The following is a 21,300-nucleotide window of genomic DNA, read 5'->3' as shown; positions in this document are numbered from 1 at the left end:
GACTCACCCATGGGGTCTTCCATATTCGCCCACACATTGCTCCAGGGTACCTGCAAAAGGTGCCCCACATCGCTACCACGGCGTCGACCCCACCCCACACCAGTCCGGGCGGGATCATCGCTGACACCGACTATGGACGCGTCCAGCACCCTTCTCTCCCCCTCTGCCGCTGCCTCGAGCTTTGTGCCCTCGCCGTTCGTCCCCTGCACCGAGGACTCGGCGCACACGCGGCGAGTCGGACGCCACCCGGTGCCGTTCCAGCGCACCCTCGACGCCGTCAGCTACCGCCACCTCACTGCATCCTCTCGACTGGCCCGCACGGCTGCGGCCCTCAGCAGCGACGCAACTGTGGGCTCTGCTGCGCTGCACGCAACGGCGACCGCCAACGCTGCACACGCAGCCTACGTGACGACGCTCACGGAAAACTATCAGCAGCTGTGGCAGGAACGTGGGTTGGTGCCAAAGGCGGCACGGCGAGAGTGGTTTGAAACGGTGGTGGTCCATCTCAAGGCATTGAATGCATTGGGGGCTACGCTTGCCTGGCTGACGGACGCGCCCGCGACCATCTTGGCACCCGCCGATGCCGGCGTAGATGATGGTATGATGCCCACTGGCGACATCGTCCCCACCAGCGCCGTCGCGTCTGCCGCGCTCTCCGACCATGATGGCGAGAGAAAGCAGCAAAAATCGAGGAAGCCTGCCCACGACCCACTCCCGCTGTGGTGCCTCTGGCAGGACGCTCGGCGGCACCTGCACCACATGACACTCCGTCTGCGCCCACGGACCTCGGCCGCCGCTGTCGCGTACGGGATGCGAGAGGCAATGCGGATGTCTGACCTGGCCCGCATGGACAGCTCCGCCTTCGCCTGGCGGGTGCGCCAGTGGTGTCGCATAGCAGCGCTTTTCCACACACCCCGTTGCGCAGACACGGAGGCGGTTCACCCCGGGATGACCGCAGATGTGGTGTGCCGTGTGAGTCCCGGCGACAACAACTCGATGACAGCCGCATCGCCGTTTCCAGACTCGTTTTCGGCGGAAGAGCCGGAGGTAGCCCGCATGCTGCTCCTCTGCCTCGGTGCCACCTCCGAGACCGCTGCCGGGAACTGTCTGGCCCGCCAGTATGTGGCCGGGGCTTTGGTGTACCGCATGTTGCTCGAGGTGACGCTAGCCCGCCTTCGTGCGCTGCCGCGGTGCATCTTCACGTGGCGTCTCTTGCGGGATGTTGTCCGTGACCATCTCATAACGTCGGCGGCTGGTTTCCTTGATACCGACAACGGGCAAAGGGCAGTGCTGCTGGAGATGACAGCCTATGTGGAGGAGGTGGTCATCCCGTACCTCCAGCACCGTGACTGCCACCTGGAAAGCCTGCGGCACACTGCAGCGCAGGTGCATGCTCAGTTCACGCGTCTCGCCTCTGTCAAACTCGAGCAGCTCCGCGCAGCCGTCGCGAGTGCCGGTGCGGGGGATGGCGACAAGGCTGGAACTGTTGCCCAGTCAGAAGCAGGGACGGCAGGCGTGGTAGTGGATGGCCTGAATGCGGCAACAGCACCGGCGGCCGAGGCTAGTCCGGAGGTCAACGAGGAGGACCAGGGTCGCCTCCCTGAAGCGCAGCGCCAAAGCATGGCGTCATCGATGGAGCTCCTCCTCCGTCGCGCGTGCGCGGGCGGTGCCCCAGCCTTCGCGAACATGATAGAGCAGCCGTGCTCCACCTCTCACACAACAAGCGAGTCCGGGGTGCAGTGCGCGAAGGACGTGATTGCCAGTACCATTCTCGGAAACACGGTCACCTCTAACAGAGCTGAGCGTGATGAGGTTGGTGGTGGACACCAGGGCGACACGCCGTCGGAGTCGTGGGAGGATGAGCTCTTACCGATGCGGCGTGACTTTCATGGAAGGCGCGTGGATGATAGTGTCCTGCACTCCTCCGCGGCACGGATTTCTCAGCTGCGGTTCTTCCTGTACCACTACTTCACCCAGAGTCCGACGCTGGCTTTCGATCGCGTCTCCGACACCCCCGCTGCCCTCGCACACGCGCAAGCTGGAAAGGAAAGAGAGGCTTAGTGAAGGATTGGGGGAGGGGTATCGCCCCCCCCCCTCCACCTCACCTCATGGGGAGGGGAGAGAGAGACGCACACATGCACGCGGCGCGAGCTGCCTCGGTGTGTTCACGGAGCCGCAATGGTTGTGCGCCATCCCTGAGTGGGAGATAAACAACAAAGGAAGACGGGAACGCCCTGCGCTGTTGGGAGCTGCGGTGCGTGTTCGTGGGTAGATGATAGGGAAGCAGTTGAGGGGGGGAGGAGGGGGGGGTATGGGGCCGGTGAGAGGAGGAGCGAGAGAGAAGACCCCCCACACACACACACACACACCACCCCTCCCTCGCGCCTCCTTTTGGCTCTATCGCTGTATGCCCCTCGTCTGCCGCAATCACCTCTTGCCTTCTCTGTGCCTTTTCTTTGCTCCCTTTGCCGTGCACGTCCGTGTGCATCGCCGCCTCTCCCACCTCACTCCCCCCTCCCCCTCTCTCTCCCCACCTCACCCCTTCCCTCCAGCACATCTGTGAATCACACGTGAAGGCGCTCAGGAGACGTCCCCGGCAGGGAAAAGAAACCAACGCTACAGAGCTGGGTGTGACACCGACGCACACCCACCCCACCCCCGCGTCCCACGGTAAATCTGTTCCCTTAGGAGAGCGAAGCGGGACGCAGAAGAAAGGCGGTCCCTCTGCGAAGATGTTTGTCGACGATGCCGCCGGCACGCACTTCGACTTCGAAGACACGCTGCCCAAGGAGCAGCCCCGCACGGAGAAGAAACTCGAAATCTGCCAGGACTTCCAGCGCGGCCGCTGCCGTCTCGGCGACGCCTGCCCGCAGCGCCACATCATCTCCGCCTACCGCACCGTCCAGACAAAGGTGTGCAAGCACTGGCTGCGTGGCGCCTGCGTGAATGGGGACAACTGCCTTTACCTTCACGAGTACGACAACCGCTATGTCCCGCAGTGCGCCTTCTTTGAGCGTGTGGGCGAGTGCACCAATCCAGAGTGCCCTTTTCTGCACACGAAGCCGAACGAGTCACAGCCGGAGTGCGCCGCGTACCGCCGCGGCTTCTGCCCGCTGGGGCCCAAGTGCCGCCTCCGACATGTGAAGCGGGCGTCGGCGTGCCCATACTACCTTGCCGGCTTTTGCCCGCTAGGCCCACGCTGTCCGCTAGGGCACCCCATCCAAGAGCGCTACGACCGCGACGTCGTGTCGAAGCGCATCCTGGCCAAGATGATTGTGGAGCGCGCCGATGATCCAACCTTCAACCGCAGTGCAACATGCTACCGGGCCGGGTGCTTTGATCCCGGCCATCTCGCTCCAGACTGTCCAGGCCCGCAGCACAGCGTCTTGCACAAGGCCCTGGGCGAGATCCAAGAGCCGGGCCAACCCACTGGCGGCTTGGAGAACGGCGGGCACGGCGCTGGCGGCGGCGCCTCCCATCGCCGCTGCTTCTTGTGTGATCAGGAGGGCCACACGGTGAAAGACTGCCCAATGAACACGCACCGTAATCAGCACCGCGCCGGGGGCGGTGGGGGCCCTGGCGCCCCACACGGCAGTGGCGGCGGAGCTGGAATGGGTAACCGACGGCGCTTGCGGCGAGAGGGCGGTGCCGGTGGCGGCGGCGGCGGTAGTGCTGGTGGTGGTGGTGCTGGTCCTGGTCCTGGTGCTGGTGGTGGTTTCGGTGGCGGAGGCGGTCGGCGACGCCCCGGTCGCGATCACTATTAACCCGCCCCAACGCCTTGGACAAACGGCGGAGAGGGAAAGAGCAAGTAGAGGAGGGCAGGACGCCTTCTCCGTCTTTGGGGTGAAACGTCGCTGCAGCTGCTGTTGCTGTGGAGCTGGCCCAAGGCCGCCCTCCCCCCTCCCTCGAGACAATCTCGACGTCCATCTCGTGTGGCTGCGGATGCCTCTCCCCGCATGGAACCAGGGCGAGCGAGCGAGTGGACTTCACGGATTTCGATGGTTGCACGTCCCCGGCCAAGGAGAGACGGAGACGAGGCACGCGTGTGAGCCTTTCCTTTGGTAAACCTCTCCGGGCACACACTACTGTGTTTCTACCACCGCATGGAATGGCATGCAGGTGGGAGGTCAACGGGAACGGGTCTTTTATCTCCCAAACACATACGTGACAGACTGTGCCAATGACCTTGTACCTGAAAGGTGGTCTCTGTTAGCGGCAGCATGCGCATCACGCCACCGTCCCACTTCAGTCCCTGCGCGCGAAGCCGGACGGCACACTTACGTCTCCCCTTCGGCTCAAGCAGGTCTTGCTTCCATCTCTCTTCCCCTAGTCCTCTCCCTCGCTAGTGTATGTGAGCAGGGTGTCTGCACGTGTCTGTGACGGAATTTCACGTGCTCTTCTTTGGTCCCTAACCCCACACCACGCCACCCCCATCACCTTTCTTTCCTCTCCTCCGTCAACCTCTGCCAGCCACCAAAACCCCGCTTTGAAGAGTGCGCCACCGCGATTTGGCACGCGACTGTGCCCGCCCTACGCATACGCATGCATCATACATATAATTTAATGTATACCAAATACAGCGACAAGACACGCTACCGTTTCTCCCCCGCCTCTGTCCCTCTCTCGTCCCCCTTCCCTGCCTTTCCCGGTCCTTTCATACACGAACCCGCTGCTGGTTGATCCACCCGTGTGTGTGCCTCCCATAGAAACGATACATCCGTCCTCACTGTCTCCCAGCTCACGGTGCTGCCCCCCCCCCCTTTTGTACCCTGCCTTTGCACCTACACCTACACCCCGACCACCGCATCGAGCACCGGTTTCGCAGAGTTCTCGCCAGGAGTACTCGCTGCAGCGGGTGCCGTGTATCTGTGCAGCACCCTTCTGCTGTTCTGCTTGAGAGATCTGCTGCTAACACACACGCACACACAACCAAACCCATCAGTGTATCCCTCCCTCCCGCCCCTTCTGTCTTGTATCGCATCGTGAGCGTTTGGGAACATCCTTGGCACTCACCCCCTCCTCCTCCTCCCCCCTCATCGCCATCTCGGTACGAGTAGGCGCTGCCCCCGTCGCAAGTCGCCTCAATCCCCGCTTTATATATGTGTGTGGGGTGTCTGTGTGTTGCGTCGGCGCCATTCTTCGCCCTCATCCGCTCTCGTTGCCTCGTCCACTTCATCCATAGAAGCCATGCGGCCCACATGTCTTTGTGCAGTGCGCGCCGTGCGCATGTATGTCCCAATGCGCGTCACGGGAACTGGCGGCGCCACCCCATCTGCGGCGTCTCCCGCTGGTGACAACGCCTCTACATCGAGTGAGGTGCCTGCCGCTCGGCGCATTACAGAGGCCGTTCTCAGTGCACGCGCGAAGCACAAGCTCCAACAGCCGCACCCGTCTCCCCCTGCGCCAGTTCCGCCATCGGTCCGCGCAGAGGCGAAGGCGCCGCGTTCACCGGCGTCGGACATAGAGGAAGGGGTTGTGAAGGACACGGTAACGGCGGAGCTGCAAACTGCCGCGCGACTCGCGCTCTCCTACGGCAAGTCCACCTTCATGACGCACCTTGTCCACCAGCGCGACGACGCCCACCGACGCCCCGGCGCAGTCTCTGCGTCGGAATGGGATCAGGCAATGGTGAGCGACGCCGGCGGGCCTGAAGCCTCGGCGGTGACGGCGTTCTCCGAGACATGTGCAGCGTTGCCCCTTCGGGCCGGCACGCCAAAGATCCCGCGCACCGCCGCGGGAATGCCGGGGCTGCAGATGGCCATCGACAAGTGGTGGGACGACCTCACCGACGAGGCAAGGGTGCGATGGATCACATCGACGCCGCAGGGTCGCCGAGCACTGCAGCATGCGACGAAGCTCGCAAAGTTTGGGGATGTCTTCCGTGGTCAAGGTAGCAGCAGCGGCGACTCCGGTGCACGTGTGGTGCCCTCCATGGAGTCGATGCTGACCAAGTACAAGAGCACGCTCGTGCAGCCGCGATTCCCACGAGAGGCGGCATTGGTCCCATCACCCAAGGAATCGATTCTCCGAGTGAAGCTACGCGATGAGAAGGACCCGTCTGCAAACCCCCGTTCAAAGTCCGCCACAGTGTCCAGCGCCTTAGGTGGCATGATACACGTTGCGTCCGAAAACAACGCGAACCGTCGCCGCCTGCGCGACAGGGCCGATGCAGTGCGACGCGAGGAGCAGAGAAAGTTGTGGCACCAAGCACTCGTCCAGTTCCTCGGCGGCGAGTCAGCGTTTACGTTTGTCCACGACGTGAAGGATCTACAGCAGCCGCGCACAGAGGCGGAACAGACGGTGAAGCGAGAGGCGGGTGCCCAAGGTGGAGGAGGAACAGGCCATGCTACAACAGTGATGCCGAACACACCGGCGGCGACAGCCACCGGTAACCCCACACCAGAAGAGGTGCCGGATGATGGGGCGCCAGTCGCCTTTCCCAACAGCCTGCTGGATATGTGTGAAGGCCTCGGCATCCGCAGCCCGCGGCGCGCGTATGTTCTCTCACGTGTCTTGCCTGAAGTCGATGCAGCGAGCGCCTCCGAGGGCCCGCCGCTTTCGTTAGCGGAGGTGCAAGACTTGGCGAAGAAGTGTTCCACCGAGTACGACGAGCTCCGCGACGACGCGGTGCGGACTGCGCAAGAGGCCGGCTTTGCCTGTGCCGAGGATGCCGTCCGTGCCTTTGAGCGAGAGCAGCTGGCGCTCGCGGTGGCGCGCGTCCAGGCAAAACTACTCGTGTTCCAGGAAAATCTCCCGCTGCTGAAGAGGTGCGTGAACGTCCTTAGCAAGTAGCACCTGTTTCGTCGTCAGCGCTGTCGTGTGTCCGTAGCGCATGGGGTAGTGCCGGCACACAGGAGCACCCATATATATATATATACATGCCTATATGAAGGAAGCACATGTGCGGTGACGGACACCTCTCCCCCCTCCCCCCATCCACCCCGAAACACCAAAAAAAAATGTTCGTCCCTCCAGTACTTCCAAAAGGAGGCGTCTGCGATAGCGGCCACACCATGGCATCGCCGTTCCCTCCTCACCCCCCCCATGGCTCTCTCTCCCTGTCGCTCACATGCCTCCACCTCACATCACGCCCTCCACTCCACCTCTCCGCGGACACGTCCAAGCTCACGCGTACACACGTCCACATACATTTATATTATATATATATATACGTGCATAGGCACCCCGGTACGATCCCCCTCCCCCTCCGCCGTCTGACAATATCCACGGATGCTCACTCGCCCCGGGGCTGTGGCTCATACACAACAGGAAAGCTAAGAGCTCACGCCGTCCTGCGCCGGTGTGTGACCCCTGCCGTACAGACAGAGAGAGACCAAAGACGGAAGAAAAAAAGGGATCAGGCTTCGCACGTCTTGTAGATCTCGGTGCTTCCTTCTACCCCGCACCCTTGAGTGCTGGAGGACGTTCCTCTTCGTTCTCTCTCGATCGCCACACACCCACGCGCACACGCGGACTTGTACAGACACGCACACACCCAGCCGAGGCGCCCCAAGTATTCGCCCTGAGCGTCAAGAAGCTACCAGGGGAAACGAAGACGACACGTGTGCGGCCTTCCATACCAAGTCCAGCCCGCGTGTGTCCCCCCTACCACGCACCTACCCGGAGGGAGAACCTTGCTTTTATCCCTTGTGCTCTCTTTCCTCCTTCGTGTCCCCCCTCCCTCCCATTCACCAACCCTCCCTGTACATACGTTATAAAGCGAGGCAGAGAGGGGGAAGAGGGGAAGAAGTCGTGTTGAGTACCCGTATACACCTCCCCCCCCCCTGCTCCCTCCCTCCTTTTCCCTGTCTGTGTCTGTGTCTGTGTCTGTGTCTGTGTCTGTGTCTGTGTCTGTGTCTGTGTGTGTGTGTGTGTGTGTGACGGTACGGTGGTCCGTTATCGTGTCTCCACTCTCCCTTTTGTTAGATCTTTCACATGTACTTTTTCTCTCCCGTGATGGCCGGCAAGACCGCCGCTGAGCCACCCAACGACCTCGTCAGCAGCAGCAGCAGCAGCAGTGGGGACCCGGTCGACGACATCAAGGAGTCGCTCGACCGCATCGAAAAACTCCTCAACCGCGGTCAGCAGCTGCTGTACGGTGATGACGCAGCCGATGGCATGGAGGCGTACGGCGAGGGGGCTGCGGTGTCCTTGGGCGAAGACCTAGGGGACGCAGACGCCGTCTCGATCCCAACCGCGCGGCACGTAGACGCCAACTGCGGCTCCTACCAGCTGCCCCCTGGCACCCGTCTCGGCCTCCCCCCGCGCGGCGCTGGTGTCGGTGCCGCCGCAAACGTGCTCCTATATCCGCAGAGCACACCGCAGCACCCGGCAAACCGCTTTCAGAGAAATTCTGAAAAATTGTATCAGCGCTTGTCGGGGGAGACCAACCACCGTCACCCGCTGCAGAAGGGCGCGAACCGCAGTAGCCTCCACCCCCGCCCGCGTGCGAACCCGGTGTCGATGGGCAACAAACGTCTACTACCGGGCTTCGGGAAGGACAAACTGTTGGTCTCCGTGCGCGGACGGCGGGTCGTTCAGATCCAGAAGGAAGGCGGCATTGTGCCTAATTTTGAAGACGGTCTCGACCCTTATGACACCCCGCAGAACATTACCATCGAAGAGCTGAAGGAGCGCATCCGCCGTGAACTGGAGGAGTACCGACGCATGGGCCCCCTCATGCACCGCTACGAGTCGTTACGGCGCCAAAAACGCGTCACTGTCGCCAAGCGTACGCCGATCATGCAGATTGCTTCGAGAAGATTCACCGCGGCAACGACGGCAGGGCTTGGGAGCAAGCCAGTGAAGTACGCCCCTGTACCGGTCTCTGGGGCCACGCCGCAGAGGGCACCCAACCGCTTCGGCATCCATGCGGCGACGGCCACAACGAAATTTGGGCTACAAGCGGCCTCCGCGTCCAGGCAGGTGGTGAAGAACACCAACGGCACCCCGGCGCGCAGCACGCTACGGAACTCGCACGAGAAGCGCCACATGGAGAACAGGCGTGCCAACCGGGAATCGCACCCCCCTGTGATGGCGCCGCCGGTGAACAACACGTACACCGCCTACTACAGCCCCCTGCAGATGAGAGGGGGTAGCCGCAGTGCGTCGTGCGAGCTCTCGTCGAACCAGATGGCCGGGTGCAGCTACGCCGCGGCGCAGCATGTGAGGGATGTGTCAAAGCGCAACCCTCGCTCTCCCTCGGCCGTGGCCGTATCAAAGTCATCGACGACGACCAGCGACCTGGTCACAGAGGAGCCGGCGTACGTAGAATCTCTGTCGGGCCCCTTCGCGGACAATAGGGCGCACAGCACAAGCACGCAGCTCTCAGCGACCACTTCACCTGCGCAGCTGAAGCCGCCCACTCGCACTACTGACCCCCAAGGCGACATGGAGGTCAGCCTGCCAGGCAGCATGGAGGACTGCGGCATCTCGCAGCCGTACGTTGCACCACTTGATCTCAGCGTGATCAAGAAGTAGGAAGTATGGCAACGCACATCCAATGACCTGACAAGCGGAGGCGGCAGAGCAGGAGCGAAGCCCGACAAGCGTCAAAGCGGGTGTGGGGGCGCCCATTCTCGGGGTCGCGTTGACTGCGAATTTGTAGCGGTGCCTCTGCCGCGTCAGCACGGGCAACAACAATAAAACACTTGTATGAAGTTTTCCTGGGTTACGTATGTATATAGGTGCCTGCACCTGTGCCTGTGCCTGTCTGTGTGTCTGTAGTGGATGCGAGCCCACACACACACACACGTACGTGTCACCACATCCATTGTTCTGCTGGCTATTGCTCTTTTTCCTTTGCGCACTTGGCTCTCTCGTGACCCTCCTCTTCCATCCCATACGACCGCTGATGGGGTGATGCCTGCCTGCTTGCTTCCTTCCCCCCCCCCATCCTTTTATTCCGTGTCTTTGCGTCTCTCGCTCCGGTGATTCCCTCGGTTGGCCTCATCTCCCCTCCCTCGTGGTGTGTGGCGGGTGCGCCTAATCCCCCCCCCCCTGGGCAGATTGGACGAGAGGGAGAGTGGAGTTGACTGCGAAGGGAAACGAGAGAGACCTAATTTGTTCCGTTCCGCTTCTGCCTTCGTTCACTTTCCTGTTCCTTCTCTCTTTTTTTCCCCCCATTCCCCCTCCCCCTCTTCACTTACTGTTGTTGTTTTTTCCGTTGCTCCGTGTGTGCGTGCGTGTGGGCTTTGTATGTATGTGTGTATGCCTTTGGAAGTATCGAGTTTAAAAGATGCCAACAACCACGCGTCGCGACGCCCCCCCCCCAGGGCCCAACCAGCGACACGCCGCTTTCGTTTATCAACAAGGGTTTGCAAAACCCCCGCGGGGGAGCCCCCCCCCCCCCCCCGCCGCAAACGGAAGGGGGCCCCGGCCTCACCCCACCCCCTATCCCATGACAACGCCCGCGAAGCCGCCCCCAACCCCCACTTCTTTCCCCCCCCCGCCAAACCCCGGCCCACACCCCAACACCGTTTTGCAAACGGACCCTTCCCCGCTTCCTCCGGCTTCTGGGAGGGGTGGAAAAAGTGTGACAAGAGTGGGGTTTGAACCCACGCCTCCAGGGGAGATCACGACCTGAACGTGACGTCTTAGACCACTCGACCATCTTGCCTCGGGGTGATATCCACCGCTTTGGACCCTCACAGGGTCCAACGGACTGTGAGGAAAAAGTTTAGCACCGATTGGTTTCGATCCAACGACCTATGGGTTATGAGCCCATCGCGCTTCCACTGCGCTACGGTGCTGCTACCGATTTCAAATCGCACACGAAGAGTCAAAGCTGACAACAGATATGCCGGCCTCTCCTCCGCGGAATCTCGAGTACGACCACACTTGAGTGAAAACACCATATCCCGTCCGATTTGTGAAGTTAAGCACTCACAGGCTTAGTTAGTACTGAGGTCAGTGATGACTCGGAAACCCTGAGTGCCGTACTCCTTTTTTTGGAGGAGTGCCGCACCGCCCTCGCGCCGACAAAGCGATGAGGCCATGGTTTTGAGCAACCGCAGCTTTCATAGACACTTCGGCTCGCCCACCTCTTTTCACGCACACCCCACCGGAAACGGGCGCACGCAGACGTTCAGCACAGTGTCGCCCAAAAAAGTGGCCACGCGTCAAAAGGCACCACGGCATCCCAAGTTAACCACACGCGGCACTTTTTGTCACGCAGGCTTCCGAGAACCTGGCCAGCAAGAACCTCCCCTACTCCCTCCACCGAAAATTGTCTCCATCAGAAAGCCTCTATAAGGCCCTTCGCCAGACAGCCACGTTGCCGGGGAACATGCCCCACCAAACCCCGGAGACCAGCCCACACAAACAGAGTTATCTGACCCTCAAAACGCCCAGAAAGACTGAAACAGCGCCAAGAAAACACCAACGATTCCAACAAAAAAGTCCGCTTCCCGGGCGCCACCCCCACCCACCGGCAACAACAGAAAACGAAGCTTTTCCCGAACCAAGTGTTGGAAACCCCCGCCGCCCCTCCGCAATGCACGAAGCCAAAAGAGCCAGCCAAAAAGTGTAAAGACCACAACCGCCACCGTAACTGAAAATCCGGACCAACCGCCGCCTTATCACCGGCCCCTCTGATTTCTTGACGAAAAGAAACCTTTCCACCCCTTACCAACCCACCGATATCCCTTGCAGCCAAAAAGGCCGGGGCGGTAGGGTTGCCAAAAAAATATCCGCAGCCCGTTCCGCATAAAGTCAAAAAACCTATTGGGGACCTTCGTTTGCACTTCCTGAAAGCGTGCGAAAATTTACGACAAGGGCGCAAACAGTTTGCATCCGCCTAGCCCCTGCCAGCGCCTAAGCGCATTTTGCATCGCCACAAGGGTGGGTGACAAGACCCGCGTTAGTTTTCGTTTTCTTCTAGGTGAAAAAAAACCCCGATTCAAGGCGAAAACGTCCACAAAGCACAAGAAAAACCTAAACGCACAAATAAAGCCCCACTTCCACAGGGACGCGCGAAACACTTCGCCTGATCCCAAAGGTGCTGCACAATACCCCCCCCCCGCGCAAAAACACGCACCGCTTCCCCAAAGGGCACCCCACTTTGAAAAAGCCAATTAGATTAAATGGAAAAAAAACTGGAGGGGGGTGGCGCGCCGAGGAAAACCACGCCAAGGAATACACACGGGCGGTGGCGCAAGCGAAGGGGGATTCCCGGCCACACCCAGCGGCATGGAAACCGGCCCCTCGCCAGAGCAGACCCGGGGTCTGGCCCCGGACGGCCCCCCGAGTCCCAACGCGATATTTGGCGCCGTGTGGTTTTGCGCGCCCCCACGCAAAATGCCCCCCCCCCCCGCGCGCCACCCTGCCACGGCGCCTTTCGGCATTATGAACACCAAACGGCGGTGCGCGAGAACCGGGAAGGGTATCCCCGGCTAGGGGCCCGGCGCTAAAAAACAGACCCGCAAAGAACCCCAAGAGAAGCAACACACGGCACAACAACCAAAGCAATTAAAGACAGGAAGCGCGAACACAACCCACACACGCCAACCACGAAGGCAAAACGGAAAAGCACCAAAAAGACAGACAAACCCAGCGGAGGAAGCAAAAAATTGGAGGGGAAAAGAATAGAAAACAAGCGCCAAATGGCGATAGCCGGGCGAAAAGGGACGTTTGCTGACACAAAACGCCCCGGGCCTTATGACCGGACAGAAGCGCACGCCCCCACCCAACCGACGCCGGCGCCAAAAAGATCACCCACCGCCAAAGGAAAAAACACCAGAAGGCGGACAAAAAGCCAAGACAAACCAGGATTATTGAAAGGCAAAAACTTCTGAACAAAGATGGCCGGGAAACAAAAGCGGTTTCCCCTGAAACAGCCACACGCACACACACACGGATCACTTAAGAGAAATACGAAAAGGAACCAAAGCGTGGAAAGGGGGCGGAACAAAGGCGAACCCCGGCCACAGGGGCTTTAAACCACACGGAAGGCCACACACCAAATGGGGTTTACAAACTCTTTTGGTTCCACGCAGCCGTTTGCAGGAGTTATGCGTTTTTCCATTAATCATGTAAAAACATTTTGGGGGTCAGGGAAGGAAGCGGGGAAAATATTAGCCGGGGGCGGGCCCGCAGCGCGGTTTGCTTTTGCGCGGCCAAAGATGACCAGAATGTGTCGCGGTGAAGGGGGCGTCAACGACACACACGCGACACCATCGCATCATTTAAGAAAGTTTAGGACTCGAAAAAAAAATGTCTCTAAAATTTTGCGTTGCTTTAGGCGTGGGCGTCCCTTTTTGGGGCGTTCCCACAACACCCCTCAAAAAAGACACACCAACAGGTTTTATATATTTTTCCGGTTGCCTGTTGTCTGGCCTTTTTGCTTTGCTTTTGGTCGCTATAAACGGCGCGGCGTTTGGGACCTTTGGGGGGCAAGGGGTGGTGTTTCCAGAAAACCGGTCCTTACGCACCTTTTGTTGGCGATGGCGCCGGGGGCGGCGCGGGATTTTCGCTTCTTTTGGGGTGTATTAGCGGGCGGCTGGGTCACGGGTTTAATTCCACCACCAAGGGCTGTTAGAAGACGGTCTGTTTTTGGGGGTGAAAACCATTGCACCTATGACAAACGTGTTTTTTCCACCCACCGCTGGCAAATGACAAATAAAAATAACTCCGGAGGGTGTTCTAAAGAGGAAAAACCGGGCCAACGCAGACCAACGCGCCGCCGTGACACCGTCATCAAAAAACGCAGCCTAGGGGGGTTATTTGAAGGCTTTTCGAACGAAAACGCGTTTGAAAACCTTCTAAGCGTAAAGACCGATTGTTTTTTTCAGTGTTTTGGTTTCGGAAATTGGGGATCATGAAAAACGGCCGGCCCGGCGTTTCCCACCATCGTAAAATGTTTTGGCGGGGTTGGCTAAAAGCGAACCTTTTTTGACCGCCGCATACCCCCTGTCTTTCCCCCGGTGGCAGGGGTCTTTTGTCGAAAAACGGGGGATGGCCAGGGCCCTGTTTTCTTTTGGAAAAGTTCGGTCAAAGGGTATGAAGGCGGCGCATTTTATCAGCACGGCGCGTCGGGGGGGGGGGGCTTCCTACGGGGTCCGGTCGCCAAAAGAGAAGTTTAAACGGGTGCTGGCGGGGGCATCGTTCCGGAATGACGCCCCCGCCCCCGCATCTTTTGGGAGAATTCTCGTCTTTTCTACCCTGGAAAAGCGCAACGGCGGCGGGGGCGCAAAAAATACCCGGGGCAAAATGGCAGCAAAGTTCGCTTCGGAAATGTGGCGTTTTTCCGGAACCTCCATCGCCACACCAGCCGCAGCCGGGCGGGCCCCGCCACCCCCTAGTAGCCATGCCATGGGCAAATCGCCTGTGTGGGTGTGGGCGCTTGGTGTGCCAGGGGCCGTTCGCTTTTTGGTGTGCGGGCAGTGTGGGTTTTTTTCTAGGGGGTGGGGGAGGGCTTTGGGTGGGGCGTTTCGCCCTTGTGTGGCGGGCGGGTGGCGGGAAAACGAAGGACAGCGCAAAAAGGAAAAGTAATGAGGCGGCAGCGGTTTTTCAACGGCTTCCGGGAATATGGAAGTTATTAACCTGCGGTTCCTTTGGGGAATTTGTCCGTTGTTGTGGCGGGTTTGGGGGAAAGCCAGGGGGCGGTTTGTGACCTCTTGTGGAGGCGAGGCCTTTGGGGGCGGGGTGGGTAGGCGCTCTGCGCGGCCGCCAAGGCCGGGTCCTTGTGTCTTTGTGGCCATTGGCCCCGGCTTGTATTTTTATGGGGAGCACGCGTCCCAAAAAAGAGTCTGTGGGTCGATAGTTTTTGCATGGGTGGAAAAATATGCGGCCTTTGGTTTTTAGGGCCTCGCTTGTGGTGTCGTGGCCCCGTGCAAATAAGATTTGTTTCTCTAAGCCGCACTGTGGCAAAAAAAAACTGGAGGGGGGGGGCCCAAAGGCATTCGATAGTGGAAGATAATGTGGGGGGCGGTCTTGCCGCTCTGGGTGGGGGTTCCGGTGTTGTGGTCTCTTCCGGACGGGGGGCGGGGTCTTCCCCCAGCGCCTTTCGTGTGTGTGAATGGGGGTGGGGTGCGCGCCGGCGTTTCCCCTCCCGCATGAAGAAAGGGCCGTCTCTCTTATTGGACCTTTTCAGATTATGTCGTATTTTCCTTTTGGGCACAGTTTTGATTCCATATCTCACTGCGGGGGCCCTTTGGTGGGGGTGGCCGGATCGGTGTGGCTGTGGTCGGTGGTGTGGCTTTGGGGGGGCGGGTTTGGCGGGCTCTTTCCCGAGGGTTGTTGGGGCTGGTGGGGGGGGTGCTGCGGTGACCCTGCTGTGTTTCTGCGCCCCGCTCACCGCTAGGCGTCTCCGCGGGGGGGGGCTGGGGCTTCTGTTGTCGGTGTTTTGTTTCTCTTGTGGCTTCTCTCTTGTCGCTTGTTGTGTGTTCTGCATGGTGTCTGGCGGGGGGTGGTGGGCTTATGGTTGGCGCTGGGCTGGCTGGGTTTTGGCGGCTGCCACGGGTATGGCTTGCTTGAAAGCCGCTGTGTGTCACTGAAATTTTTCCTTTGGTTTTGGGGGCTGTGGTGCTCGGCGGTTGCCCTTGTGCTTGGGGGTGTTTGGCGGCGCGCTGGGGTTTGTTGGTTCCTTGGTGTGTCCCGTGTCGGCGTCGGCTCCTCGGTTCTTTTTGCTGGGCTCGCCGGATTTGCCCTTGTTGGGGCCGGCGCCCCAGGAAAGGGTGGGCCATATCCCCGCCAGCGCCCGGCCGCTTCCCTTTGGGGTTTGTTAGGCGCGGGGCGTGTGGTGGGGGTGGGGGTGTTTTTCCGCCGCCGGCGTGGGCGGTCGGGTCCTCCGGCGGTGTTTCGCCGGGGGGGGGCGCGTCTTTTCTGCCCGCGTGGTGCCGGGGTGCCTTTCCCCGCCCTCTGCTTGCGGCCCCGCGGGCGCGCCGCGTCCCGGCCGGCGCGGCTTTGGGGGGCGTTGGGCTTCGCCAGGCTGGGCCGGCGCGTAGGGCGGGCCGGGGTTGGGTGGGGGCTGGCGGGTGCGCTCGCCGGGGGGCACGGGCCGCCCCCCCCCCCGGGGCGCCGGGCCCCCTGGGCCCACCCCCAAGCGCGGGGCCTCCCGAAACCCCGCACCCCTAAAAGCGCGCGAGGGCCGCAGCGCAGACGGGGTTGGAGGCGGCGCAGCGCCCCAGCCAACGCCGCAGCACGGCGTTGAACAGGCGAACGTCTGGCGGGGGGTTTGGCATCAAAAAGTGCGAGTGAAGGGAGCACAGCGGTGCCCCATCGTAGTGGACAGCCATCGCCCCTGGTTGCTGCCCGGTGCCCGGTGAGGGCGCATGGGCGATGGAAAAGCGCTTCGCCTCTTCAGCGACACTTCCGCAGCGCGGCTGGAGGAGGCGCCAGAACCCGTAGTTGTGCTGCGGTGGCAGTCGGTGCAGCTGCCCGCGCCGCTCGAAGACAGCCGCCACGTGCTCCAGCGAAGCCTGATCAAAGTACCGTGACGTCTGCGTAGCTCGTCGCCACTCCCACAGCACCTCCGGCGTGCTGGCGACAACGTAGCCGCCGTTGAGGGCGCCGAAGACGGCCTCGTCGGATTCGCGAATCCAGTGCGGCGACAGGGCAACAGCCGCAGCTGCCGGTATGCAGGGCAGTTCGCGAAGCAGAGTAATATCGCAGTCGAGGAACGCCACGGTTGGCGTGCTCCCCTCTGCCGTCATCAACGCCAGCTCCATCAGATTGGCCTTTTCCATCATGAAGTCAGTGTGCCGTGCGGGGTACCACACGCCGCGTTGGCGCTCCATTTCCGCGCGAGAAATGACCGGGCCGTACTGGTCGAGACACACCACCCACCGCACATGCGCGTCGTCGTGCAGAGCACGCAGCTGAGAGGTGGCGTCGGTGGGCGCTTCTGCGGCGTCGCGGACCTCGCTGCTGCAGCCGAGGTAGAGGGGTAGGGTGGGATGAAGCGTGCGGAGCGCTCGGTGGAACAGCGCAAGCTCGGCAACGCACTCGCGCGTTGCCATGGTGCAGACAGCATTGATGAGCTTGGTTGACATGGCTGGATGCTTCGTAGACGGTGCGCAGGGGCGCTGCCCGCGATGTCCTGTCCAATCTACAAGGAAAAGTATGTGCAGTGTGCTCTTGGCGAGGGTAGCTGTGCCAGACGAAACGGTGGAGAGGCGTGAGATGGGACTGACAGGAGTAGACATGACGCCGTCTCCAGTGCTAGGGCACATGGAGGAGGGGGGAGGCAGGTGTGGCAGGGAATGGGAGTTGCTGCTCTTGCGGCCACTTTGGCCCTGAGCAAGAGAGAGCGTTTTTCTTTGTGTGTTCGGGTATGGATAGGTCCCAGCAGACACATTACGGGGGTGCGGATGCTGTGACGTCCGCGAGCACCTTGCGCAGGGCAAACTCCACATCGCGCTCGGAGATGTAGAGCGGCCGGCTCCGCCACGCGCCACCCAGGTTCGCTGGCGACGATGCCTCTGTCCTTCGTTGAGTCTCCCCCAACGCTGCGGTGCCCGGAAGAGGCGGCGGGGGTGGAAGGGGACGGTCGCCAAGCCAGTGGCGCAGGTAGTCCACACGCACGCGCGTCCACAGGTTGTCGTTGTCGTCCGCCGAGTCAGTATCGGCGGTGCTGTCGCGGCTGCGTTTTTTCGATGGTGGTCCGCCGGGCGCCAGTCCACCACGCCGCTCCGTTTGTGCCAGCAAACTCCACAGCGAAGCGAGTCCCTGACTCAGTCGCCGGTAGTCAGCAATGGGCCGCACCACCGTTAGACCCTCGACCTCATGGACGGCCTCGGCGCCTGCCCCCTTACGGTCTGACAACTCCAGACCCTCAAGAGTACCGTCGTGCTTGCTGTGAACGGGGAGTTGCAGCCGTCGCCGCGACTGGCGATGCTGAAAGGCCGCCCGCTCCTCGCCCTCCACCTGCGCAGCGATACCCTGCCGGTACACGGCGGCCACCGCCGCCTCCGACAACAAGTGCACGAAGAAGTCTGCCACAACGGTGCACTGCGACTCTTCCTCATGACGGGTTGCCGAACTCCTCACGGCGCCGCTAGACTGCAGATACGTGGCGAGTCGCGCAGCGACGTTGTGCAGATGTTGACGAGCAGCCGCCACCGACGCGCGAGATTCGTCTCCGTCTGCGTACCGCCCACAGACGCCGCCCCACACCTCATTGGAGGCCGTCGTGTGAGCAGAGGGCGAGGGGACGGTCGCTGCGAACACCGGCGGCGGCTGTGCGAGCCGCTGCTGCGCTGCCGCTTCGCTCTCCAGTGCGTGGAGGGCAAAAGGAGGATGCTGCAACGTGCTCGCACAAAAGACGTTGTAGGGGTGGCTACGGCAGTACTCCTCGAGGCGGTCGATGTTGTCCAGGATGGCTGGCGTTGCTTTCCGGTCCTCTCGCACGCTGCGGCGGCCCTCACGTGATTTGCTCAGCCATTGGTCGATCAGCCCCTGCGGAAACATTCGGCCCGCGCCTGCGGCAGAGAGAGGAGGAGGGGAGTCTCTCCTGTTGTTTACGTTTTCTTTACGGTGAGTGTCCGCGAGGGCAGAGAGGAGAGCGGGAGTTGCGGGTGGAGAGGGCTGGCAGGGACACCCTTGAGGACTGCGAGGGGTTTGTCCAGAAACGGCATGGCATACGTGAAACACGAATTCTACTGCACATCATCCTGGTTGCTCGGCCCCTCACCTTACGTGCCGTCCAGACGGCGAGGCGGGAGAGAGCGGACGACGAGGGGGTGTGGGGGTGGGGTGGGGTGGGGAAGATGTTCAGGGTGGGTCTCGCTTCCCTTTTTTTTCGGATGTCTCTCTCAGGTAAGAAGGTAGATCGACGCCAAACAGACGCGAACACGACCCCCCCCTCGTAGACACATATCCGCGTGTGGTACGACTCGCAGACAGGGGAGGGGAAGGGGAGGTGGTCCACGGAGGGAAACGCCGTTACTGACTTAGACACACATAACGTATACGCCACGGACACAGATAGTCACGCGCAGACTCCGCGGTCCACGACTGTTGCACCGCATCGAGCGCCGCGTCACGCCAGAACGCCGCGGTTGCCCTCGTTGCTCTGATTGGCCGTCACGGCCTGGTTCGCGCCGGGACGGTTCAGCTTGTGCTTGGTCATGAACTCGTCCATCTGCTTCTCCTTCTCCATGAGGCCTTTGTTTAGCTGCACGAGCGCTTCGCGAATGGCGGCTAAGTTCTCCTCAATGTCCGGCAGCACCTCGCCCACCGTGAGCTCCACTAGCGCACCACCGACAAGGCGATGACAGCAGCGGTCCTTGTTGAGCGGGCGCAGCTCGGTCGCGACGAGGTCGTGCTCGTGGGACTCATTCTCCAGCTCGGCGATGCGAGACATGATGGCGCTCTGCTCCTGACGCATGCGGTTGTACTGCTGCACAATCTGCTCCTCAGTGAGGGCGCTCTCCGACGCACTGGCGTTCGCGGTCATTTTCCGGTCTGCGGGGGAGTTCTGCTGCACAGCCAAGGAGTGAGTGGTTAAAGGGAACAGCGCGACTGCCAAGTAAAGATGAGCGCAGGAAGATGATGAAGGCAGACCTGTGACGCGGACCGATGACGCGTGATGTAGAGGGAGGGGAGGGGGGACCGAGAAACTCTTCTCGTGCAGGCGCAGTAGAACGGCGATCGTCACGGATCGACGTCGCCACGTGCGCACGGTACGTCCACAAGAAGACAGGAGGAGGAGGGGAGACGACGGTAGTGGTGGCGGAGGCACACACAGAGGGAATGAGAGAGGGAAAGACACACACACACACACACACACCGCGGGGCGTGAGTAGCGGGATCGTTCCCCAAGGCGGTGTACGCGATCGCCGGCGGTCCACGGGAGAGGACACAAAGGGATAGGGAGGGGTGGGGCTGCCTTCGGCAGTCGTAGCGCGACAGCTGTCGTCCCCGCTGCTGCCGGAGAGCCGTGGACCGCTTGTGCCCTGGGTCTTTCTTGCCTCCTGTTTTGTGCGTGTCTTAGCGGGGGGGGGGGAGGCGGGAGGTAGGAAGGATGGCCTGCTCACGGCAGGTGCCTGTGTGACCGCGCGTTGACTAGCCACACAGGCCATCGCTGCCGCTGCTCGTCACCGCCACGGGGATCGATGGTTGGACACAGGACTACCTCTCTCAGATACGTCCACGCGTTGTTAGTCTTCGTTGCGCGGTTTAGGGGCTGTGCGCGGCCATCACGCCGGCAAGACGCGGGCCACCACGGACTTCTCCAGCAGCCGAATCTTCTTCTCGTTCGCCTCCATCTTTTCATTCGCGAGTCCCAGCAGCGCCCAAACGTATGCCCGCTGAGACGCCACGTGGTTGACGCCGTGAACGACGACAGGCACCTCCAGTCCCAGTCCAGCAGCACTGCGGATGCCGCACATAATCTTCTTGCCAGGCGGGACAACGCCGCTGTTGCGGTACCCGCTGTCACTAACAGCCGCCGAGAGCAACAGCTTTGCAGCCTCCATCGTGCGGCACTGAACGTGCATCACAAACGGCTCCATCTTGAGCGACACGGTGCCGCGCGTAGGAACGGGCAGTGCTGCAACCTCGCCTCCGCCTCCTCTCGCCTCCACCAGCACTCCCTCCACCTCGCCATCATACATCCCAGCAGGCAAGGAACCAGGGGCGGCGCCGTGGCAGTAGGCGCTGCTGCTCACAGAGGCCATGTGAGCCGCGTGCTTCTCCATCTGCGCCGCATCCAGCGCCACGTCCTCCGGCGTGGTGGGTGCTCCGCAGAGGAAACCCACCACCTGGGCCATCTCCATCGGGCGCAGCATGCCGTGCTTCACGAACACCCAACCAAGCGCCGCGTTTTCGCCACGCTTCATGCGCGGCCCCGGCGTTGCCTCCCCATCGTCGGTCTCACAAGCCTTGCTGTGCGTGATGCTGTGGAAGAGGGCAATGCGTCCGCTGCAGCTGCTCGTGGTGACGTAGTCCTTGTGCGTGTTGAGCACATCCATCACAGGGAGACACTTCGCATCTACGCTTCCCTTGGGGCTCAGGTCACACGCGTTCGTCTGCAGATTGGCCAGAATGTGCGCCTTGTGCGTGGCAAACTCCTTGTCCCGCTGCTTCTGCTGCTGTGCGGAGACGCCGTTCGCCTGAGCGAGCAGACGGGGGTTAGCTTCTTCCGTCCTCAGTGGCTTCTTGCGCGGCGGCTTCACGTTCGTTGGGGTGGGCAATGGCGGCGCATCAACAGTAGCCGTGACCGGCGCGGCGTCAGACATGACGAGAGAGGATGGACAAACGGCAACCTGCCCGCCTACGTACGACGCCGCGAGAGGATCTCCTTCACCGAGAAGAAAGGGATGACAATACAGAAGACGGAGAGAGGAGTGAGGTAAGCCC

At 61.3% G+C, this 21,300-nt stretch overlaps 8 protein-coding genes across 8 annotated transcripts; 4 read left to right on the top strand and 4 right to left on the bottom strand.

Annotated features, from left to right (window-relative positions):
- Positions 1 to 132: 132 nt before the first annotated feature.
- LMXM_09_0730 (conserved hypothetical protein) lies at positions 133 to 2,061 on the top strand (the record flags this gene model as incomplete). The annotated part of the gene is made up of 1 exon (XM_003872706.1): positions 133 to 2,061. One exon carries the CDS (start codon positions 133 to 135, stop codon positions 2,059 to 2,061), a length of 1,929 nt encoding a protein of 642 aa, XP_003872755.1.
- Positions 2,062 to 2,732: 671 nt separating this feature from the next.
- LMXM_09_0720 (putative cleavage and polyadenylation specificity factor 30 kDa subunit) lies at positions 2,733 to 3,764 on the top strand (the record flags this gene model as incomplete). Its single annotated transcript, XM_003872705.1, has 1 exon — positions 2,733 to 3,764. The coding sequence occupies one exon, from the start codon at positions 2,733 to 2,735 to the stop codon at positions 3,762 to 3,764; it is 1,032 nt and encodes a 343-aa protein (XP_003872754.1).
- Positions 3,765 to 5,238: 1,474 nt separating this feature from the next.
- On the top strand, positions 5,239 to 6,792 carry LMXM_09_0710 (conserved hypothetical protein; the record flags this gene model as incomplete). Its single annotated transcript, XM_003872704.1, has 1 exon — positions 5,239 to 6,792. The coding sequence occupies one exon, from the start codon at positions 5,239 to 5,241 to the stop codon at positions 6,790 to 6,792; it is 1,554 nt and encodes a 517-aa protein (XP_003872753.1).
- Positions 6,793 to 7,935: 1,143 nt separating this feature from the next.
- Positions 7,936 to 9,480, top strand: LMXM_09_0700 (conserved hypothetical protein; the record flags this gene model as incomplete). Its single annotated transcript, XM_003872703.1, has 1 exon — positions 7,936 to 9,480. The coding sequence occupies one exon, from the start codon at positions 7,936 to 7,938 to the stop codon at positions 9,478 to 9,480; it is 1,545 nt and encodes a 514-aa protein (XP_003872752.1).
- Positions 9,481 to 16,070: 6,590 nt separating this feature from the next.
- On the bottom strand, positions 16,071 to 16,991 carry LMXM_09_0690 (conserved hypothetical protein; the record flags this gene model as incomplete). Its single annotated transcript, XM_003872702.1, has 1 exon — positions 16,071 to 16,991. One exon carries the CDS (start codon positions 16,989 to 16,991, stop codon positions 16,071 to 16,073), a length of 921 nt encoding a protein of 306 aa, XP_003872751.1.
- Positions 16,992 to 17,295: 304 nt separating this feature from the next.
- Positions 17,296 to 18,408, bottom strand: LMXM_09_0680 (conserved hypothetical protein; the record flags this gene model as incomplete). The annotated part of the gene is made up of 1 exon (XM_003872701.1): positions 17,296 to 18,408. One exon carries the CDS (start codon positions 18,406 to 18,408, stop codon positions 17,296 to 17,298), a length of 1,113 nt encoding a protein of 370 aa, XP_003872750.1.
- Positions 18,409 to 18,979: 571 nt separating this feature from the next.
- Positions 18,980 to 19,396, bottom strand: LMXM_09_0670 (putative prefoldin subunit 2; the record flags this gene model as incomplete). The annotated part of the gene is made up of 1 exon (XM_003872700.1): positions 18,980 to 19,396. One exon carries the CDS (start codon positions 19,394 to 19,396, stop codon positions 18,980 to 18,982), a length of 417 nt encoding a protein of 138 aa, XP_003872749.1.
- A 742-nt stretch (positions 19,397 to 20,138) lies between these two features.
- LMXM_09_0660 (conserved hypothetical protein) lies at positions 20,139 to 21,179 on the bottom strand (the record flags this gene model as incomplete). Its single annotated transcript, XM_003872699.1, has 1 exon — positions 20,139 to 21,179. One exon carries the CDS (start codon positions 21,177 to 21,179, stop codon positions 20,139 to 20,141), a length of 1,041 nt encoding a protein of 346 aa, XP_003872748.1.
- Positions 21,180 to 21,300: the final 121 nt, after the last annotated feature.

This window comes from Leishmania mexicana, chromosome 9 (assembly GCF_000234665.1).
Source record: "Leishmania mexicana MHOM/GT/2001/U1103 complete genome, chromosome 9".
Classification (NCBI taxonomy): Eukaryota; Euglenozoa; class Kinetoplastea; order Trypanosomatida; family Trypanosomatidae; genus Leishmania; species Leishmania mexicana.
Note: the sequence above shows the minus strand (reverse complement) of the source record. Positions and strands in the feature narration are given on the sequence as shown.